At 56.1% G+C, this 19,556-nt stretch overlaps 1 protein-coding gene across 1 annotated transcript in view; it reads right to left on the bottom strand.

Moving 5' to 3' along the window:
* Nucleotides 1-19,556, bottom strand: part of LOC136005931 (hydrocephalus-inducing protein-like) — a gene marked incomplete at its 5' end in the record, with an annotated part of 46,691 nt that overhangs the window by 2,571 nt on the left and 24,564 nt on the right. The window contains 19 exons of the mRNA XM_065663821.1: nucleotides 202-399; nucleotides 1,194-1,386; nucleotides 1,745-1,959; nucleotides 2,917-3,027; nucleotides 3,362-3,526; nucleotides 4,264-4,413; nucleotides 4,809-5,000; nucleotides 5,085-5,212; nucleotides 6,061-6,197; nucleotides 7,044-7,219; nucleotides 7,946-8,037; nucleotides 8,536-8,713; nucleotides 9,481-9,618; nucleotides 10,485-10,694; nucleotides 11,403-11,442; nucleotides 13,383-13,696; nucleotides 14,430-14,573; nucleotides 16,241-16,384; nucleotides 18,485-18,725. Of these exons, the coding sequence (XP_065519893.1) occupies nucleotides 202-399; nucleotides 1,194-1,386; nucleotides 1,745-1,959; nucleotides 2,917-3,027; nucleotides 3,362-3,526; nucleotides 4,264-4,413; nucleotides 4,809-5,000; nucleotides 5,085-5,212; nucleotides 6,061-6,197; nucleotides 7,044-7,219; nucleotides 7,946-8,037; nucleotides 8,536-8,713; nucleotides 9,481-9,618; nucleotides 10,485-10,694; nucleotides 11,403-11,442; nucleotides 13,383-13,696; nucleotides 14,430-14,573; nucleotides 16,241-16,384; nucleotides 18,485-18,725 (3,166 nt within the window). The remainder of the gene's footprint in view (nucleotides 1-201; nucleotides 400-1,193; nucleotides 1,387-1,744; nucleotides 1,960-2,916; nucleotides 3,028-3,361; nucleotides 3,527-4,263; nucleotides 4,414-4,808; nucleotides 5,001-5,084; nucleotides 5,213-6,060; nucleotides 6,198-7,043; nucleotides 7,220-7,945; nucleotides 8,038-8,535; nucleotides 8,714-9,480; nucleotides 9,619-10,484; nucleotides 10,695-11,402; nucleotides 11,443-13,382; nucleotides 13,697-14,429; nucleotides 14,574-16,240; nucleotides 16,385-18,484; nucleotides 18,726-19,556) is intronic.

Here is a 19,556-nt window from a genome sequence, read left to right as displayed (position 1 = left end):
GTGCTCAGTCCCGACTTCCCATCTGCCCTTTGCCCGTGCTGGCCCCCAGCCACCACAAAACCCAGCTTCCAACAGAGAGCACAGGACACCTTCAGCTTGGACAGGACCTCCAAAGGTCATCTCGGCCAACCTCCTGCCCAAAGGAGAGTGACCTACGAGGGTCATGCCACGAGGGTCAGCACGCTGGCACAGCTCACCTACCTGATGCTTCTTGTTCCCACAGCTCATGGTTAGGGGTCTGTAGGTGACCTGGTAGGCCTTTTCTTTTTGCCTGGCCTCCAGATGGATAAATTCAGGCCCTTTCCAGTATTTCCCCTCAACAATGGGCTGCAGGGTCCAGGCCTCGCTGCTCGGGTTCGACAGGAGGATGGTCTGGCTCTGCTTCTCACGCACATTGCAGCTGAAAGTCAGGGTCTGCAACAGAGGAGCACAGAGGCTGCTGGGTCGTACCCACAATCCTTGCCACTCTTCTCACGCTGGCTTTACACCAGGACCTGGAGCACGGGGAGCAGCTTTTCCTTGTCACATGCAAAAATTACACTTTGGCCACAGCTTTTGGAGTAAATCAAGCTGGTTGTTCTTGAAGAAGGGAGCAGAACAAGCCTTTCGCATGCTGGGTGAAAGGAAACTTCAGGGGAGTCCTGAAAGGAAACTGCTGTGCAAGGACAGATCTGCAGCCACACAGCCCTTTCCTTCATGGGCAGGATGAAGAGGAGCTCCATGCTCTCTTTGGGAGCAAGAGCCAACTGCTCCCAAGCTACCCCCTCCCAGGGGCTGGATGCAGATGCCTTGCCCCTTCCTACTGCTGAATGCCCTCCCCTGGCCCGGCACGGGGGAGAAGTGTGGCTGCGGGTGCAGTGCTGGGATACAGCGGGGTGGCTCTGTGGGGAGGGTCTCAGGAGAGCCCGGCAGGGTGCTCCCACGGCACGGGTGCTACAGTGCAGAGCCAGGACAACCGAGCTGCTCACTGGAGGAGCAACACCTCGAACAGGGGAGAAAGGCAATGACAGGGCTCAGGAACTCTGGCAGTCCTGCCCAGCACTTTCTCTCTGGGATACCCCGGCACAAGCGAGTCTGCGCTCGCAAGTGTCCTTCAGTTCCTGCCGTGGGAGAGATGTGGCGCAAATGCTGGGGTCCAGGGGCCCATCCTGTCCCTGCTGCGTTACCTCTCTGGTGCCAGGGGCCTCCACGCAGGATCCTGATAGCGTAAGGCGGAGCGCCTCGCTGCCCGGGATGAAGCACCGCAGCCCCTCGTACTGGACAGCCTGGCTCAGCTTCGAGGGGCGGAAGGTCACAACGAAGGGGACATCCACCCCTGGCCTGATGTAACCCTTCGTGGGGCTAATAGCAAAGTCCGGCTGGAAGCTCTCCACGTCCCACAAAAACCTTGCCAAGGAAAGCACAAGGACAGGAAAGAAGGATTAGCCACGGGGAGCTGTCAAGGCAGGGTAAGTCTCAGCGTGAGGCTCTCCGTCTCTGGTGGGCTTTCCCACCACATCTCAGGCCTGATGCTGAGCCACCTGGCAATAAGGCTTCAGGCTGGGCAGGACCCACTGCACCCATCTCTAAATGAGCTTTTGCTCGTACCCCCTTGCTAACTGCCAGGGCCTGACTGCACGGCCATGGCTGCACAACTCTCCAGCGGGATGGAGAAGCAGAGAGGAGCTATCTGGGCACACTACGGCTCCTCACAACCCTCATCCAAGCAATCAGCCCTCAGAGAGGCGGGGGGGTCCTGCTTTACCTGACTCCTGCGTCGCCCGCGTTCCGCATGACGACGCGCCGGCACGTGTAGCTCTGCCGTACCACGGCTCCAAAGCTGAGCTGGTCCTGGTCCAAGCTCACGAGGCTGCCCTGGCAGGAGCCCCGCACCGCAAAGAGGGAGCGCACAAGCCCGCGGCACTCCAGCAGCACTTCCCCGCTGAACGGCTGCATGCGGCGCTTCGGGGAGAAGGTCACCTCCACTTTGCAGGTGTCTCCTCTGGCCTTCAGCTTTAGCTCCTTGCTGGGCTTCAAGCACAGAACCTACCCGAAGAGATGAGTGGAGACTATTTCATCTGGCAAGCCAGCTGCAGAGCCTCCCTCACCAGACTCAGGGAAGAGGCTTCCAATTCCTCTTCTGTCCGCACCAACACTGACCCAGTCCCACTCATTCCCTCGTAGGCATTCCTAGGTAATACCAAAGGTGTTTTCTGCCATGTGTCCACCTGGTCACGGTGAGGTCACCTCTGCCTTCTAAAGCTTTCATGGAAGTTCCAACAGAGCTGTAACCCTCCCTCTTTCAAGATTCACCTCCCTCGCCTTTCCAGATCTAAAATATGTGGCTGCATCCTGACCTATGCGTCTAAAACAGGTTAGAGGAATTGTGCCGCCTTCTCACTTGTGGCTCTCGGGGAGTCCTGGCACCCAGCTCAGCTGAAGCATTCACACTGCAAGCATCTGCTGGCAGAGCAGTGCCAGCAGGGAGGACGGGGCAGGCACAGGCAGCCAGGGCAGCCCACAGCTGTCATTAGCTACTACCTCCCACCCACAGCAGCTCATCGCTCCCTGCAGGCACGCTAAAGTGCTCTGCAGAGAAGGAATGGCACTTACCCCAGCTTCCTGCAACTCTGGCACGGTGGATGTGACTCTGAGCTTAAAGGCGAGAGGGCCTGCACTCTTGTTGGCTATGGTGACGATCTTCTTCACCGTCTGCCCAATGCAGATGTTTCCTAGCTTCACCACCTTTCCTGGTGGATGCACAACGTCAACCTGAGGCAGGAGGGATTGATATCAAGCCAAAGGAAAGAAGGAGAAGAGGTTTTCTGCCACTCTCGTGGCAGAAACACAAACCATGGTAGGCTGGGGAAGAGATGAGGAAATGAGAAAACCATGCTGGTTGCCACCTGCACTTTTAGCATTTAGATTTCATCTCACCTTCATTTCTATGCCCCTTCCTTGGGACTCAACAGTCAGTTTCTCAGCCGGGGCACACGGAGGCAGCAACAAGCTGTTGTGGCTGTTGTCGTCTTTAGGTGTCCGTAGGAGCTGCGCACAGAGGGAAGAGAAACCACAGACAGCATGAGTTTCTGGACCTTCACCACGTGAACAGACTCCCCAGACGAGCCATCCCCTCCCATATTCTTTCCCCCCAGTGGCAGGGATTATCCAAGTCCCTCCACAGCCTGCCAGCAGAGCCGGCTAACCCTGGAATGCCACCGGGCTTTGCCCTGCGCGCTGCCCCCGTCTCCCTGGCACAAGCCTGGGAATGCTGGAGCGCTGGGAATCTCCAGGAGCGTGCACAGACCTTCCCCCTCACCTGCTCCTCAGCAAGGTGCTGCTGGTCAAACTCCAGTGAGTAAACCCCACAGGGGTTCTTCACCACCACTGTCCCCTCTTCCCCATGGCTCTGTGGCAGCAGCGGTCCCAGCTCGAGCTCTGCGGGGCTCAACTCCAGCCGTGGCTCCAGACCACATCCCAAGACCGGCACCCGCAGGCGTTGGCTGCTCTGGCAAATCTGGATCTGCAGCTCACCCCGGTAGCACTTCTGCAAAGAAGCAGCACAGAAAGCTCCTCCGTGAAGCCCCAGGTGACAGCGCCTCCAAGGCAACAATCGCCCCAGGGTCAGGGGTCTTCTCAGCACCTCTAAGCTGAACCCAAACCAGGCAGTTACTTAGAGCAGGGGCTACAGCATCTGCATGGCTCTGAGTAACTGCGGTGAGTCCTGCTGGGGAGTGTAACTGGTCAGTTGGCTACCAGATGGATCTAAAACAGCCTATCAGAGGTTTTCACCTAGTCGTGGGGGAGCGCAACGCACGTGAGAAAAGTCTGCTTTCTCAGACACAGTCCTGGCGCTGCAGCACCGGGCAAACATCAGCTGTGTGAAAGAGGCAGCTGAGCTCTCACTGGACAGAAATAAGGATCGTCTTCTCTGCTCAGTGCTTGGCTCTGGTCAAAGCCAGACACGAGACGCTGAAATCTCCACGAGCAATTGAAAGACCCCTGTGACTGTCCCCAGCCATGGAAGCACTTGGGTCCATCCTGTCACACGCTGCCAGTTTCCAAGTCACGGTGGCCACATGCAAACTGCCTTTGGGAATGCTCCACCATTTAAGCTGACTCCCAGACTGCGTGGGACCGTGCAGGGGAAACTGAGGAACGGTGGGCACAGGGCTGGCAGAAAGCTCCACGCGGAGGCAGAGCTCATTCCCCGCTCCCTGTGCTGGCCTCCCCTTACCACACTGCCCTGACAGTCCTCCTGGGGGTGACACCCACCAAACTCACCTCTTCCGTGGGTGAAAAACGGACTTGGACATGGCACTGCTGTCCTGGAGCGAGGGTTCCAGCTGAGGGCAGCACCTCAAAGCCACAGGGCGCGGGCCTCATCTCCTCCCGCAGCTTGTCATGCTCGCTCGCTGGCAGATGTTTGTCCACCTGCGCACAGAAACCAGTCGCGTGAGGTCTCCTTGGTCTGCGAGGACAGACCCTCGGTTCCTGCAGTGCTCCGAGATGCTGGCACGGTGCAGGGAGCACCTTCATCCCACCCAGACGTGGCCACCCCTGCCTAGAACTGGAGGGCAAACATGTTGGCAGGGCAGGCAGATGGGGAGGCAGTGTCCTCGGAGGGGGAGGAATGGGTGAAGATGGCAGAGAAGTGAAGCGTCAGCTAGTGAGCACGCCCAGGTGAACCAGCCTTGCTCTGTACCCTCAAAAGCTTCCTCAAGCGAGCTGCAGCCCAAGTGCTCAGGCAGCCAGAGGGGCGGGAAAGCCAAGAGAGGCAAAGAAAACCCAACCGAGAAGTTGTGTGTTACACGTTGTCTGTGCTTTACCTCCTTAACAGCCTCATTCATGCTCATGGACCATTTACAGGGGACCTGGGACGTGTTGTGGAGCTGGATGGTTTCTTCCTGCCACTGCCCACACTGGACAGAGGAGAACTCCAGCCTGTCCCTCGAGAGGCAGAGGGACGGCTCAGCCACAATGGCACGCAGGCGGACCTGGAACGTGGGGCCTCCTCTGACCTAGAGGACAGAGCATCCAGTTGAGAGCCCGGCTGACACTCGCTGCTGTGCCCAACCTGCTGCCTGCCCCACAAGCTGGCCTACCTTGATGGGCAGGAGCACATCCACCTTTCCCAGGGGCACGTTGGCACTTTGTGGGTCGAAGCACACTTCAAATGTCTTGGTCTCACAGCAGGGCAGGCGCTTCACAAGGTCCAGGCACACGCTGAAGCCTGAACACAGGAAAATCAAGCAGCTGAGATACACAAGCAACAGGAAATGGCTCAGAAGCACGGCAAGGCCACAGGGGTGTCCTGGCTGGCAGCTCTGTGAAAGACCCCTTTCCATCTCCAGAGAAGCTGCTCTGCTCCCCTTGTCACTGCCCAAAGCAAAAGGATTTTCACAGCCAGAATCCAGGGGTTGCAGGCTAAAAATGAACCACATTGGTTGAGGAGCTCCAGCAATTCCTTCAGCAGGCATCTCAGGGAAGGACGCATACACCTCTCCAAAGGACAATTTCCAACTAAGATACCAAATGCTGTGGTGTTCCCTGGACAGCGGCTTAGAAGAGACGCCTGGCCACCCGTCACAGACAGCAGTCCCCGTGTGACGGAGCTGCAGCCTTACCCCAAGGCCTCTTTGCGAAGCCTGTTTCGATACGGCACAGGATCCCACAGGCCGTTCAATAAGGCTGAGCAGAAGTGCTCTGGCACTAGGAACTCTAAACAAAGCACTTCCGAACCACAGAGGGTCCATCTGGCTGCAACATAAACCCTCAGAGTGCACAAAGAAACTCCGATGGTGCTCACGGGAGCCAAGAGCAGTAGATGCTGAGAGGCGATCACGCTGATCAGCCCATCTGGCCCCTGCAATGACTTTTTAGGGCAGCCACAGGCAGACCAGGTCTCTGGGCACTGCTCGACAGAATTCAGGCTCTTGAACAGGGCACCGGCCAGAGGGGTACTAAGGAGGAAAAAGCTGCCCAAGGAAGTACTCAAATCTCCCCATGCCCAATGGCTCCAGCTGATGTGGCAGAGACAGCCCCTTCAAGCCCCCGTGAAGCCTCTTTACCACTGGTTACCTGTGTTATACAGGACATATCCATCGGCCTTGAAAGATGCAGGGAAGTGCCCGGTGTTGGTGAGCTTCACCATGTGTGTGTGGATGTCACCGGGAACGACATAGCCAAGGTCCAGGACGTATTCGGGCAGCTCAGCTCTGAAAGGAGGAGGAAGGACACTCTGTAAAGCCCAGCATGGCGTGGGGTGGAGAAGCAAATGGAGGGGATAATTCTGTATCCACTGCTGTGAAAACTCAAGCCAAGCCCAGGAAACCCAAGGCCTGACCTGAGCACCCAGTAATAAGACTTGGCTAAGTCATGGGGAGTGCAGGGCCTAGGATTTATCAGCCACCAACGGGATCTTCGAGTCAGTTTAAAGCGGGTACTGGACACAGTTCCTATGCTGTGAAAAGCCATTGCAGAGAAGTCCACTGCGTCTCCACGGGTCTCAATGAAACTGCTAAGCTGGTGTCCGGCCCAAGCCTGAAACTGCTTCAGGACCTTCTCACAGGATTTCCTTGCAGAGGATACCTCCACTGCTCTGCAGCCAGATCTGTCCCCAAAGCAGCGCTTGAGAGTATCGTGTGCAGTAACCAACACTACAAGATTGCTGTGAATGGCTTTTTGCAGGCAATCCCACTTGGAAAAGCACATAAGGGATCTGGACCATTCCCTGCTCTTCCTGCTTAGTGGGGTCTGCTTCTCGGCACAAAGACGCCGGCTTGGAGATGCCCCTTTCACAGCTGGTCAGCAGGGGTGGTGCCTGTGCTGTCTGCAAGGGCTTGCTGGTCTGCACCCCCTCAGCTCTGAGAACAGAACCCAGCAACTGTGGGGAGTGGAGCACCTCCAGAGCTCAGGGTAGCACTGTGCAAGTGAGGACACCGAGCTGCCCACAGGGAGCACGGCGTAGCTCTCAGCATCAGGCCCTTTCTGAAGTCTTCAGCTATTCCCAACTCTGAGACACAAGGAGCTCTCAGGGGCAGGGCTGCACTGCTGGCTGTTACCCTCGCGGCCCCTGGAGACAGGCTACAGGAGTCCCTACTAACTTGAGAAGCCTCCGATGTACACGCTGGTGAAAGGCAGTGTCCTCCGGGGGACGGGAGGCGAGAGCTTTCTGCTGCTCCAGGGCATGTTCCTCAATCAGCATCTCCTCCATCTGCATCTGCAGCTGAGCATCCCACTGAGGAAAGGAAAGACAGGGGCTGGTTAGCCAAGGTCCTTCCCAAGGCACAAGCTTGTCTCGGGTGGAGGATCCCACCCTGCTCTTGTTGAGAGGGGCGACGGAGTCAGTCTGTCTCACTGATCGGTGTCTGTGACACTTCCTGCTCTCTCAGGCAGGATCATATCCCCACAGAAATGAACTCCAGTGTCTCTGCCTGCCCAGTTATCAAAGCTGATCTGGACAGACACACAAACAAGCCAGAAACCTTCCAAAGCTCCAAGTATGTCCCTGCCTCCAGTCAGTGCCAAAGCAGCCTGGACAAAAGCTCTCCTGGAAAGGGAACCATGAGAGAGCTGGAGCCTCCTGGAGATACAGAACACAGCACAGCCTCAGGCTGCATTCAGGCTGCTGCTTTACGCTCTGTAAACCTGGCAGGGCTTGGCCGGTGAGCAACAAACCCCCCAGCACCGCCCTGTGTGTCCTTCAGAGCACCAGAAACCCAACTGCCCGAGCACAGCTTTCAGCATCTCCCTGGGGTAGTCAGGAGCTGGCGCATCGCCACGAGGGACAACTCCCAGAGGTGGGCAGCCCAAGGGGCACGCTGAGCTGACACACTCCGTGGCCAGGGGTGTGCAGGGAGGTGCCCAGTGCCGGCAGGGCCCTGGGCAGCTGCCGTGGGGCGCAGGGGCTCCAGTGTCTCGCAGGAGGGTGGCACGTGCGGGACAGGGCAGCAGCTCTACTCACCACGGTGCCCGAGTCGTCCACGCGGGGCTCGGCTGCCACAGCCTCCCCCAGAGCAATGGCCTCTTCTCTCTGGCTGCCTTTGTCCAGCTTTTCTTTGGCCTTTAGGAGGATCTTCTCATATTTGGCGTTGCCTGAAAGCACAGGACACCACCCATAGCAGTGGGGCAGCACAAATCCCACGGAAGACGGGAAGCCCCATTCCCCCGACACCCAGACACAAACTGCTCCAGCAATGTAGGGAAAGGAGATCCTGCTGCTTCTCACCCCCACCCGTCTTTCTCGCCACACAGGAGCATCTCAGCCCCACAGCGTGATGCAAACCCAACCCCTGTCAAAATCCCTGCCAGCCTCTATTACAGCTTTCCCAAGCTTTTCTGCCCAGCCATCATCTTCCCAGACCTCTTGGCAAGCTGTGCACGATGGTTCCTGCGGCAAAGCCCACATGGGCTCGTCTGCCAGAGGCTAAAGAAGCAACCAGAGGGCTGACCTTGTCTGACAGCCCTGAAACCTCCAGGCCTGCTCGAGGTGCCTGTGAGCTGCCCTGTGGGCATATGGCATGGGGGAAAGCCGAGCAGACAGGCAGTGCTCACCTTTGATGTTCCTGGGCAGGTCCAAGTGGATCCTGGGAAAGGTCCCCTCTCCTTTCAGGGAGATTTTTTCTGGCTCCAGGTGACCCAGTTGGATCTGGAAAGCCCTGCAGAAGACTCCAGGCACTCCTGGCAGGTAATACACTTTCAGCACTTGCTGCTTGCCAGGTTCAACGTAACCCTGCAGGGCACACAAGAGGGAGGGACGCAGTGTACCAAAGAGGATTCACTGGAGGGATGGCTCACATGACAGACGCGCTGAGAACACAAGACAGGTTCTCATACATAAGGAAACATCAGACATCACCACCTCCAGCTTTCCTGTATCCAATCGCCTGAGTCTCACTGCTCTTCTGCTCACAGGGTTTACCCTCTGCTAGCCAGAGCCAGGCACAACAAACCAAAGCTCTTTCACCAGCTGCTCTGGAAGAACGGAGAAGGGCCTCTGCTTCCAGCAGGGCCAGCAGCTCCTGGCAGCAGCTTGCAGGAGAGGACATCAGCATGTCACCCCTCAGACGGACAGGCACTGAGGAAGGTGGAAGCCACTTGGCCCTTTGGCTTCCTCTTCCCATCGCAAAAGGGCACCAAGACAGGAACACTGCTCCAGCTCTAAGACACCCAGGCAGGATGACAAGCTGCGATGGAGTGATGCTCCAGTGATGGCACAACCAGAGAGCTCAGCACTCAGCTCCAAAGAGCTCCCGGAGCACTCGTGCCTCCCACTGGTGCTTGCTGTAGGACAGCAGAGCCAGCGGCGCCCAAGGACAATCAGGGGCTCCGTTAGGATTCTGCTCGATGGACCTCCTCTGCCTCTGCAACAGTCGCTCACAGCCCTGTCTCTCCTGGCTGGTTTTGGACGGGGCTTGTGTGCTCATTCCCCCTGTTTTCCCCCAAAGCGCTCTCCTGGGCAGCCTGACACAGGCCGGGTGAAGCCCTTGTGCTACTCACCCTGCTGGGCACGACCAGGGGCACGCCAGGCAGAGGGCTGGCTGCAGTGCCTGTGCCGGGGCTCAGCACCGCAAAGGCAAATCCCAGCTTCCCGCTGTTTTGCAGGGTCAGCGCTGCTTCTGTGACTTTGTTAAACACCTGAGCAGAGGACAGAAGAGCAGGAAGTTACAGGCACACGTCTGCTGCCAAGAATTTCATTCCTCTTCCATCGGGTTGAAAGCAAAGGAACACAGCCCAGAAGCAGGGAGTGCACAGGAGAGATGGGCACTGGGCTCTCTGGGTTAGCCTGGGCAGCCCGCGGCCACAGGGTACCCCTGGGCCCTACACAGGAACAGCTATTTGTGGCAGAGGTGCAATAGCAACCATGGAAAGATCAGTAATAAAGCAAGTAGGGGACACAAGCTCTCTGCACTTGAAGGTGTCACCCAACTGCGAGCTGAAACACAGGAGGAGGCATTGGGGCACTTCAGGAGAAAAGGCACCTGCACACAAGTATTTGTGGGCACAACACAAGCCAAAAGGGAGGGAGAGAGGGCAACGCACACAGGGCCAACAGCTGGAAACAGCTGTGGGGGTTGTAACCGGAAAGAAGTACAGTGAGGGTTATTCAGGGACATTCTATCCGGCTACGGTGACTGGAAGCCCAGGTCAGCTGCCTCCTTGGTTGATGAATCAGGAGCATTAAAAGAGAGCACCTCATTTGGGCTTTAGGAGCAGATCAGCGGATGGATGTCTCAGGGACACATCCCTCTGCAGATCACCACTGGGATCCTGCCTGCCCCAGGAGGCAGCGTTAGTTAGAGGAGGGATTCCCAGCTTTGGGCGGAGCTGGGGTGGAGATGGCCATTAAACGCCAGCTTGGAGGTATCCCCCAAACGTGTGACTTCCAAGCCACAGAGCCAGCGAAGCAGCTGGGAAGGGCGGAGAGCCCTGGACCCGGGTGGGCAGCAGCCCACCAGTCATGCTTGGAGGCAAGGAGCACTGACAAGAGCAGCGTGCGGTACCTGCAGCCCGCAGTCGATCTCGGTGGTGTCCAGGAGGTAGCTGATGCGCGAGGCCTCCCCACGCAGAGCCACCTCGTAGCTCGGGCCTCCCTCCACCCTGCACAGCGCCGTGACCTGGCTGACGGTGTTGGCGTGGCCGAAGAAGGAGAAGCAGACGCGCTGGCTCTGGCCCGGCTGCAGCTCACCGTGCAGCGGCAGGATATCGAAAACCTGCAGGCAGGGAGGAGAGATCCACACATGGAGCGCGGGACTGATGCAGGAGAGCAGCCTCAGCTTGGGCCAAAGGACAGACGTGGCTGCAGGGGCCTCTTCCTCAAACACAGGCAACATCATCCTCATCTCACACTGCAGCCGTTCCACTCACCAACGGAGAGACCATGGGGAAAACCTTCTCCCACAGTCCCAATTAATGCAGTAGCTAATACACTACATTCATTTGTGGTGTCTCCTGGCAGCAAGAAATTCTCTCTGCTGCAGAACTTGCCTTCAAAAACACCTTTTCCTGCCCTCAGAAGAACACGAGACTGGGAGCTGAGAGCCTGTGGAGCCGGGGGCAGGATCCAGCCCAGCTCCTCGCACTCCTCATGCTTTTCCCTGTCTCTGATTCACATCCTGCTCTCTCCAGATGCTGCAGCAACTGCTGCCGCAGCAAATGCTGCCGCAGCAAATGCTGCTGCAGGAATTTCTTACCCACCACTAGATGAGGACCAAGATGGATAAAGTCCTCCATAACTGCCGCACAAGGAATGTTCTTGACCAGCCCGATAACACCTCCCATGTGGCCTCTCCAATGACCAGCGATGCGCTTGTTATGACATGAGGCCACTCTGGAAGCAGCACCCAGGACACCAGTGGGAGTGGGAGTACGTAACTGCTTGCTACACTGGAAATGTGGAAGTGAGACAGATTCCCACTTACCTCCTCCACACCCAAGGCGAGGGGCTCTGTCTCCATGAACCTGGAAAAAGAACAGACCTTTGCTCAGGGACCTTGCAGTGGGAGGGAGGGAAGTCTGCACAGCAGCTCCTCGGCAGGATGGGGCCCCTGCGGGGGCATCAGTGGTGTGAGCTCAGCAATGAGCTCCAAAACTGGGATGGAGCAGGTCAACGCCTGGCAATGACACTGCTATAGCAGCGCTGCAGGCAGCTGGCAACTGCTTGCCTCCAGATCTGCTATCTCCTGCAGTGTGATTCTGAAGATCCATTCCGTCACTGGAGAAAACACCTTGGTGCAAAGGCTTAGCTCAGCTTTGAGCTCTCAGAGGTCCAAGGGCTGAGGCTTAGGGTTAGTCTGTCTCTAACCACGTGGGTCTACAACAAGAGTAACCACGAGAGATTCGTGCCTCAGAAGTCAGAGAAAGGGCACAAGTTGGTCTACACTGCCTATGTCCAGCCACACAGCAACAGTTGGATTGTGTTGCTCATATGATCACTCTGCCCCAGGTAGCAGCAATGACCAAAGAGCAAGGAGGAAAGAACGGGCTGGACAATTAGAAAGAAAAAAATGTAAACACACAAAGTCTTGTTGAGGCAGAGAAACAGCGTTTTTCTCTCCTGACCAAAATAAACGTGCGCGACTGATCCTGGGAGTCTCTGATGACCAGCTCCAGCAAGGTCCCAGGTAGGGAAAGTTCCAGTCTTTGATCTCCCCTTCATGAGACCTGATGCTTGATTCCCTCCATGTCAGACTGAGTTAGAGCTGATGATTTAGAATACCAACAGTGCTTAGTGTGGACCAGAAATAACATCTGACACGCTGCCCTTCTGCAGGCTCCTAATGAACACTTTGAGTGTTTGGTGGTAACACCTTGGAGACCATCTTCATTTCCAGCTCTGGCACACAGCATCCCATGGTGTCTGCTGAGCGCCCCGGAGTGCCCCAGTGCCCTGGTCGTCTCCCCCAAGCCCTCCTAATAGCCACAGCTCATCTCCAGTTCCCAAGAGGTCACCTCCTCCGAGTCAGATCCCAATTCCCTTCACACAGCTGCTTCTTGATCGTTTCCCTTGTTTGTAATAACAGCGCTTCAGTGCCACGTGGTGAACTTTGCTGCGTTTCCTAGGGCATTACGGAAAACCATTTGCTACCGTCCTTCAAACTGCCCAGAGCAGACTTTTGTGCTATGCAGAGAAGCCGCAGCAGAAGGAACACTAGGAATGTGCTTCTAGATGTGCTTCAGCACCACTACAAGTTTGCTCTTGGCCTTGGAAACCATAGACCACCACTGCATGGTCCTCCTTCCCAGGGATGTCCATACAAGGGCTCCCTCCAGCATCTACAGCTGGACCTAAAGTCACAGCAGAACCTGCCATTCCTCACTAAAACTCTACATAGCTCTTCTGTGAATGTGACGTGCAGTTCAAGAGATGAACACGCACTTCAAGGGGCTGTTTGCCTCAGGCCACGAAGATCTGAGAAAGCAGCTTTCTACATCAGCCCTCCTGCCCCCAGGAACCCATACAGGCCTACAGCAAAGCAGAGCAAGGGACTGCGACAGCAGTGTGTCACTCTGATGGCAGTGCCTGGGTAGGATCTTAGTACAAAATGACAACAGATGGGCTTAGCAGGGAAGGACACCTTCTACATCCGCTTCTCCAAGTGCCGAAGCATGGCTTTGCAGCTGCAGAGATAAAGCAGGACTCCAGCTTATGGCTATGTGAAAAGGGTCAGTAGTGTCCTACAGTCCCAGCCTGGCTGGAGAATGCTGTCTCCTTCCCAGCATCAAACCGGCGGAGATCACCTGTTCCCTGAGCACCTTGGCTGAGCACAACTCAGAGGTGTGATTTCCTCAAGGGAAGGTTGAAAACAATTTGGCAGATCAGGCAAATGGCCTCGGGCTTTGCAAACCACAAACAGGACATCAGGAAGAAGAGCTTCCAGGAGAGGGAGAGGTGCGCATACCTCACTGGGTTCACCTGGCTGTCCTTCAGGAATGCCCAGTGGTACTGGACAACCAGTGGGCTGCAGTTGGTCATCTCCATGTAACACACATCCTTGCTGTCATTCAAGATGCAGCCAAAGTCCACGGCCGTGCTCTGGATCTGGAGATTCGGGAAGCAGACTTCTCCCCGGACGGTGACCTGCTCTTCGTGAGGATGCTCCAGGAACTTGATCTTCAGAGCCTTCTCCGCTGCCCGGATAAGCAAATCCTCCTCATAAGCAGGGTTAAATCCGATGCAGAGTTGAAGTTCCTCCCCTGTCCTCAGCTTCATGGGCTGCAAGGAGATGAAGAGAAAATGTTCAACGTGTGACCCCAACACGGGCTTCTGGCTTCATCCTTCATTTTCTTCACGCTGTCTGACCAAGCACCGCACTTTTTTCTGAAGCTGCCTGAGGCTCACGGTTCTGTGCTCTGCACCAATACAAGAGGAAATCCACGTTGGTCTCCTGAATTCTGGAGCCGCAGAAGCCACCTGCTAAACACAACCAAAGCAGCACTCTGGCACCCAGGCCTTCGCCCTCACTCTGGAGGAACTCCTTTAGCCTGCAGCACAGCGGTGGCTGCACCTCTGACAACACGTGCACTGCAGAGCCCATGCCCAACACCTTCCGCACACACCAGGGCAGGAGCCAGACAGCAGCTGGAGAAGCCTACCTCAGCCTTCCCAAAGGCAGGGCTGCCCTCAAAGACAGCAAGCTGTTCCCCAGCTTATCTGAGGATGGCTGCTGGAGAGCTGGCATGCCTTCCAGCAGACACCTTTCCTACAGCTTGCCCACAGCTGGGTGCCTGCTCCCTCCTCCCCCTGTCTTCAAGCCAGGAGGTCTCTTCCCCATTCAGATGGCATTCTGTTTCCTTCAGCAGCTCGTTTCACATCTGATTTAGCTTGGGCCACTTTACTGCAGACTCTACAGAACACACTTCCATCATGGAGGACCTCCCAACAGAGACACACCACCACGTTCATCCCTCTTCAAAGCCCAGCAGCAAGAAAGTCCGGGGCTGCTCACCTGAGCATCTGCAGGGAGAGGCTGCTGGTCCGCAGTGCAGATGGAGAAGGGCTGCTCTAAGGCAAGGACCACGCTGAGGGGCAGCGAGCACATGTTCTTTACAGAGAGAGGCTTGTACATCACAGCCAGGACATCACCGGGGTGCTACAGAAACAGGAGACAAGAAAAAATGACCTTGAAGTGGCCATGGACCTCCTCCCCTTCAGACGCATTTCAAATTTTCCAACCCCAAAAGTGCATCCATCTCTATTTACTCTTTTGATTGGTTTCTACCCCTCTGCAAAGGTTGTCCTCCAACTCTAGCAGACGCTTTCCCCCACAGCCTTCCCCAGGGGACAGGGAAACAGTCTCGCGTACAGACGAGGGAGCAGCCCCCCAGAGGAGGCAGCTGCTTCAGCAAGATCCAAAACAGAAAGTGAACCCACTCTGGCTCCAGTTGTGTGTCCTCTCCTGCCCAGAGAGCACACACAGGCACAAGGCACAAGGCCATTTCCACTCCCATACAGTAGTTTCTTACCACCCTATCAGCTCTGCCAGGCCCGCAAGGCAGTGATGCTGCTCAGAGGAGGCAAGCAAGCAGGATATGGCCTGCAGCGGACAGCCTGCAGCAGCCCGAGGTCAGCTTTGAACATTCACGGGCACATGCAGACAGCTCCAAACCTCAACAGTCTGGCCGCAACCTGCTGCCCCTGCTCCACTGACAAGATGTTGCAGCCTCAAAGCTAAGCTCAGCCTAAGCCTTTTCCTCCTGTCCATGCATTGCTCCGCGCTTCCTGCATGGTTTATCTAAACTAGACAGTCTTTGGGAAACTAATTGTGGATGCATTGGCATCCAACTCCTGCAGTGTCGCAGCACGCAACACATGGGAGCATGTGGCATCAAGCAGACCACAGGCAGACATCAGGGGGAGCTGAAAAGCTTCTGATTAGATGTGAACCGCCTGCTCACAGGATTTGTGCTTCTCTGGAAGCCTGGGAAGTGGAGGAGAGACCTGAAACCGCAGAAACTAAATCATGAGCTATCTGCTCTTTTTCAGACACCTCACGCGACGGGGAAAGGTGATGCAGGAGTCGGGATCCAGACACTAAAGGGCACACACGTTGCACTGGTGCTCTCATCGCTGCAGCTGAAGGGCACTCGTGGGTCCTTTGAAGAAGGTGAGGCTTGGGAAAGGCAAAGAGGCAGCACCCATACCGACGGCAGGGAAGGCAAAGAGGCGCAAGAGATGCCAGTTTTTCCTCATCAGCTTGAGGAGTTGACAGGAATCTCAGCTTTTCTCAGCTTCCCTACACGATCGCTGCTCGGACATCACCACACCTTGGAAGATCCTCAAAACCCTGACTACAGACACTGGCGTCTCTCTAGAGGGGGGCATGCTCCCCCTCGCCAGAGCAGCTGTAATCTCAGTTCTACCTGGCTCAACTTAGAGAACAGCCTCATCTCTAGCAGCATCCTCACTCCTCTCACCACCACCTCAGGGAGGGTGAGGAGGGATCTGCTCTCCACCTGCAGCCCCAGCACAGCAAGTGGCTCTTCCAAAGCCCACGCTGCTCTCACGGGTCCCACACCTCAGCCCGTGCCCTTGGCTCAGCAGCTCAATTCTGTCTGCACCTCGAGAAGGGCAGAATAGAGCTGCGGAGACTGTCCCCAGCCCCACAGGGGTGAAATAATGATCTCGGCATTCATGACAAAAGCTGGGCCTGGCTCAAGTCAACAGCCAAAGCTCTGTGGACTTGGAGAACTTCCTCCTTAGGACACAGGCACACCCCAGCCACACCAGTCAGTGCCAGGATGCAATGCAGAGACTCACCTTCTCCACCCGGAAAGTGATTTCTCTGCTGGATATTTGCAGAGCAGGAGCAATGAACTCGCACGTGACGTCCACCTGCACGATCAGATTCTTCACTCCCTCCTTGCCCACGATGGCGTGACACAGCAGCTTCTCCTTCACCACCTGCATGCGAGCCACACGGCCCCCAGCGGGTGTTATCAGGGTGTCCACAAAACACACTGCATCTTTGAGCCGCCCACCCACACGCCCCATTACTGCATGAAGTTACAGCCATTGGTCTCCTCAGGAGCCCTCTCTTCTTTATAAGCTGCATCCTCTTTGTTCTGCACTCACGCGTCCCTCGTGTTACAACCCAACCACCACAAAAGGCCCTCAGGAGTCTTGTGCTGCCTACAGCTCTCAGAACAATCCCTGCCCAAACGGTTATTGCTTTGCTTTGTCCCACTGCCAAACAAAATGCTTACCGAAAACTGTAGGAACTCATGAAAAAAAAACAAACCAGACTGTATGAAGGGAAACAGGGGATAGAAGGATCAATGCCAGCAAATCCTCCCTTGCAAGTTTAGTGGAAAGGATCCCTGGGAAAACCCCGAACAGACAGCCTGCCTTCCTAGGATGTACTGTGTCCCCCTAGACCTGCCTGTAAAACAAACCTCCCCAGGAAAGAGATGTCTTCAACCTGGCATGAAAACCCTCTACTTAAGCTGGATGCTCTTACATCCAAGACTTTTCCTGATTCCTCCTCATGGTTTCACTTCCCCACATTCCTCCCTTTTTTTCTCTCTCTTCCCTCTGATAGACCACCACAACCCAACTCCTCCTCAGAGCCTAGAGACGTCAGAATCACCTGTGCTGCACGTGCACCACAGGGTCTTGGGCTTCTAACCAGCCTCAAGAGTATGAAGTTCCCGAGACCTAGGGAAGGTGGAAGACCCAATCCCAGGCTCTTGGCTTGGACTGCACGAGCCAGGTAGCCACAGCTGAGCTCACAGATGCCCATTTGGCTTTCCAGGAAGGCACCCTCACCAGTGGCCTGACCATTTCCCTTCTGGTTCCTTCTTCCCTCTTCATCAAAGCCTCATGGGCTCAGGACTGCACAGGGACAGTCCCATTGGAGTCAACCAGCTGAGGGATCAAGTCTTCCTCAAGCTACCACTCAGGCAATCCTTTAAAACACCTCTCAAACTCTAGCAGCAGCAGGAGCTTAATGCACATTTATTCCCCATTCACTTAAACACTTGTGCCCAGTGCTCCTGGAGCCAGGGAAGGCACACCGGGGTCAGATGGCAGCTCCTCTGCAGAGCTGGATTTCCCCCGGAGAGAAGGGTCCAGGGAGGAGAACACTCAGTGACCCTGCTGAAATCTGCCCCTCTGAGCTGCAACCCAAGGGTGCTGCAAGACCTGCCTGCCCTCGGCACACGGGGGCTGGCTGAGGGAGCGGGGCGAGCGCTGATGGGAATACTGACACAAGTCAAGCTCTCAGTTCTAATGATCCCTGGAACACTTTCCCATGTGGACGGACATCATTCGGATCATTAGAGCTGGCACACTGGGTTCATTTCTCTCGTCCCGGTCTCCGGGCCGGACAAGCTCCCGGCCCGTGTCTGTCTACAGAGGAAAATCAATGCTGCTCCCAGACACTCCCTACCTTCCTGGGTGTTTTGTTTCACTCGCTGCTTCCCCACACAGACAACTGCCCATTTCTTTAGTTACTTTCTGCCTGGGCTCCCAGTCTACCTCTAACTTTAAGGCCAGCTGAGAAAACTGGGGCTGCTCAGCCTGGAGAAGAGAAACCGCGGGGAGACCTCAGAGCAGCCTTCCACTAGCTGAACGGGGCCTACAAGGATGCCGGACACGGACTCTTCTCAGGGACTGCAGCAACAGGACAAGGGGTAATGGACTTAAACTCAAACAGGGCAAGTTCAGGTTAGATACAAGGAAGAGGTTCTTCACTGTGACGATGGTGAGGCACTGGCACAGGTTGCCAAAGCAGTGGTGAATGCTCCATCCCTGGCAGGGTACAAGGCCATGCTGGACAGAGCCTGGGGCGACAGTGCCTTCAGGCCATGTTTTGCTACCACCAAGTTGGCTTTATGGTAGCCATGGAACTCAAAAAGCCTCAGCAACTGATGGTGGCGAGCATGGAAAGCAACTGGTGCTGCCACGGTAACTTATGGCAGGAAACCAGGTTCTCAGAAGCACTTGCCCATTTGCTCAGGCAAATGTCAAGGGGCTGCACAAATGCCCTGATGCAGAACTCACCTGGGGGGTGCTGCAGGAGCCTTTCAGCACCACCTCCGCTGTCTGGCCGGGCATCAGCTCCGTCCTCAGCGGCTGAAGCTTCAGCACGGGGCCACAGGAGGAAACCTTGCCCTTGCTCTTACTGATGCGAGGGAGACGCTTGCGCTGCTTAAGTGTGGTGCCACCTTCTGTGGTCCAATAGAGCAGATGGGTGCGTCGTCCTTTGTTTGTCATCTTGAAGCGGTAACAGCAGGGATCCAGGCTAGAGGAGAAGCAGAGACACAAAATGGCAGGGGAGCTGCTATTTGCCACTGGTCACCCAGCTTCAGCACCCTGAGGGCACGACCTGACTGCACACTCGGCTTCACCAAAAGCCAGACCTTGGCTGCCCCTAGGTTTGTCACCATCCAGCAGCTGCTCTGCTGGCACCCTTCCAGCAAGGAAGAGCTTCGTAAAGAGCCGGCCCCACATGCAAGTAGCTGGAGGAACAGCCTCGCTGCCACTCCACCTTCCCCTTGGGAGCTGTTGTTCATGCCTCTGAGGCGTCTCGTAGGGAGCATCCAACCCTCATTGCCCCCAACGTACCACCCTCTGGTGGCGGCTCTGCAGCCGACAGCAATGGCAACAGCTCCAAACTGAGCCCGCGGGCAAAGACATAAAGGGGGGCAGAAGACAACTACATGAATCACACGGACACTGTCCCCTCCATTGTGCAGCCAGCTTGTGGCTGCACTGAGCACAGGAAACTCTGGACAAGCACCAGCCTCCCTGCGATGTCCCTGCGTACGTGGAGGGCTCGTGGGTGCGTATTTTACCTCTCCAAATGGGAGAGGTAAATGGGAGCCAAATGGGAGCCAACTGGGGGATGACACAGGGCAAAGAAATTCTGCTGCTCCTCCAGGGCTCCTGGCCAGAGGGGAAATAAACCAGCGCCATTCATTCAGTCCAGGAGCTGCTAACAAGCTACTGCCCAGGCTTGCTGCTGCTCTGAGATCTTACTCCAGACGGAATGGCAAAGCAAGCACTATCACTGCAGAGAGAAACATGTCTGTACTTGTAAGGCAGCATTTCTCAGCTGGAGGCTTCCAGGACC

The sequence above is a fragment of the Lathamus discolor genome, chromosome Z, assembly GCF_037157495.1.
Source record: "Lathamus discolor isolate bLatDis1 chromosome Z, bLatDis1.hap1, whole genome shotgun sequence".
Taxonomy (NCBI): domain Eukaryota; kingdom Metazoa; phylum Chordata; class Aves; order Psittaciformes; family Psittacidae; genus Lathamus; species Lathamus discolor.
This window is presented reverse-complemented; position numbering and strand designations above follow the sequence as displayed.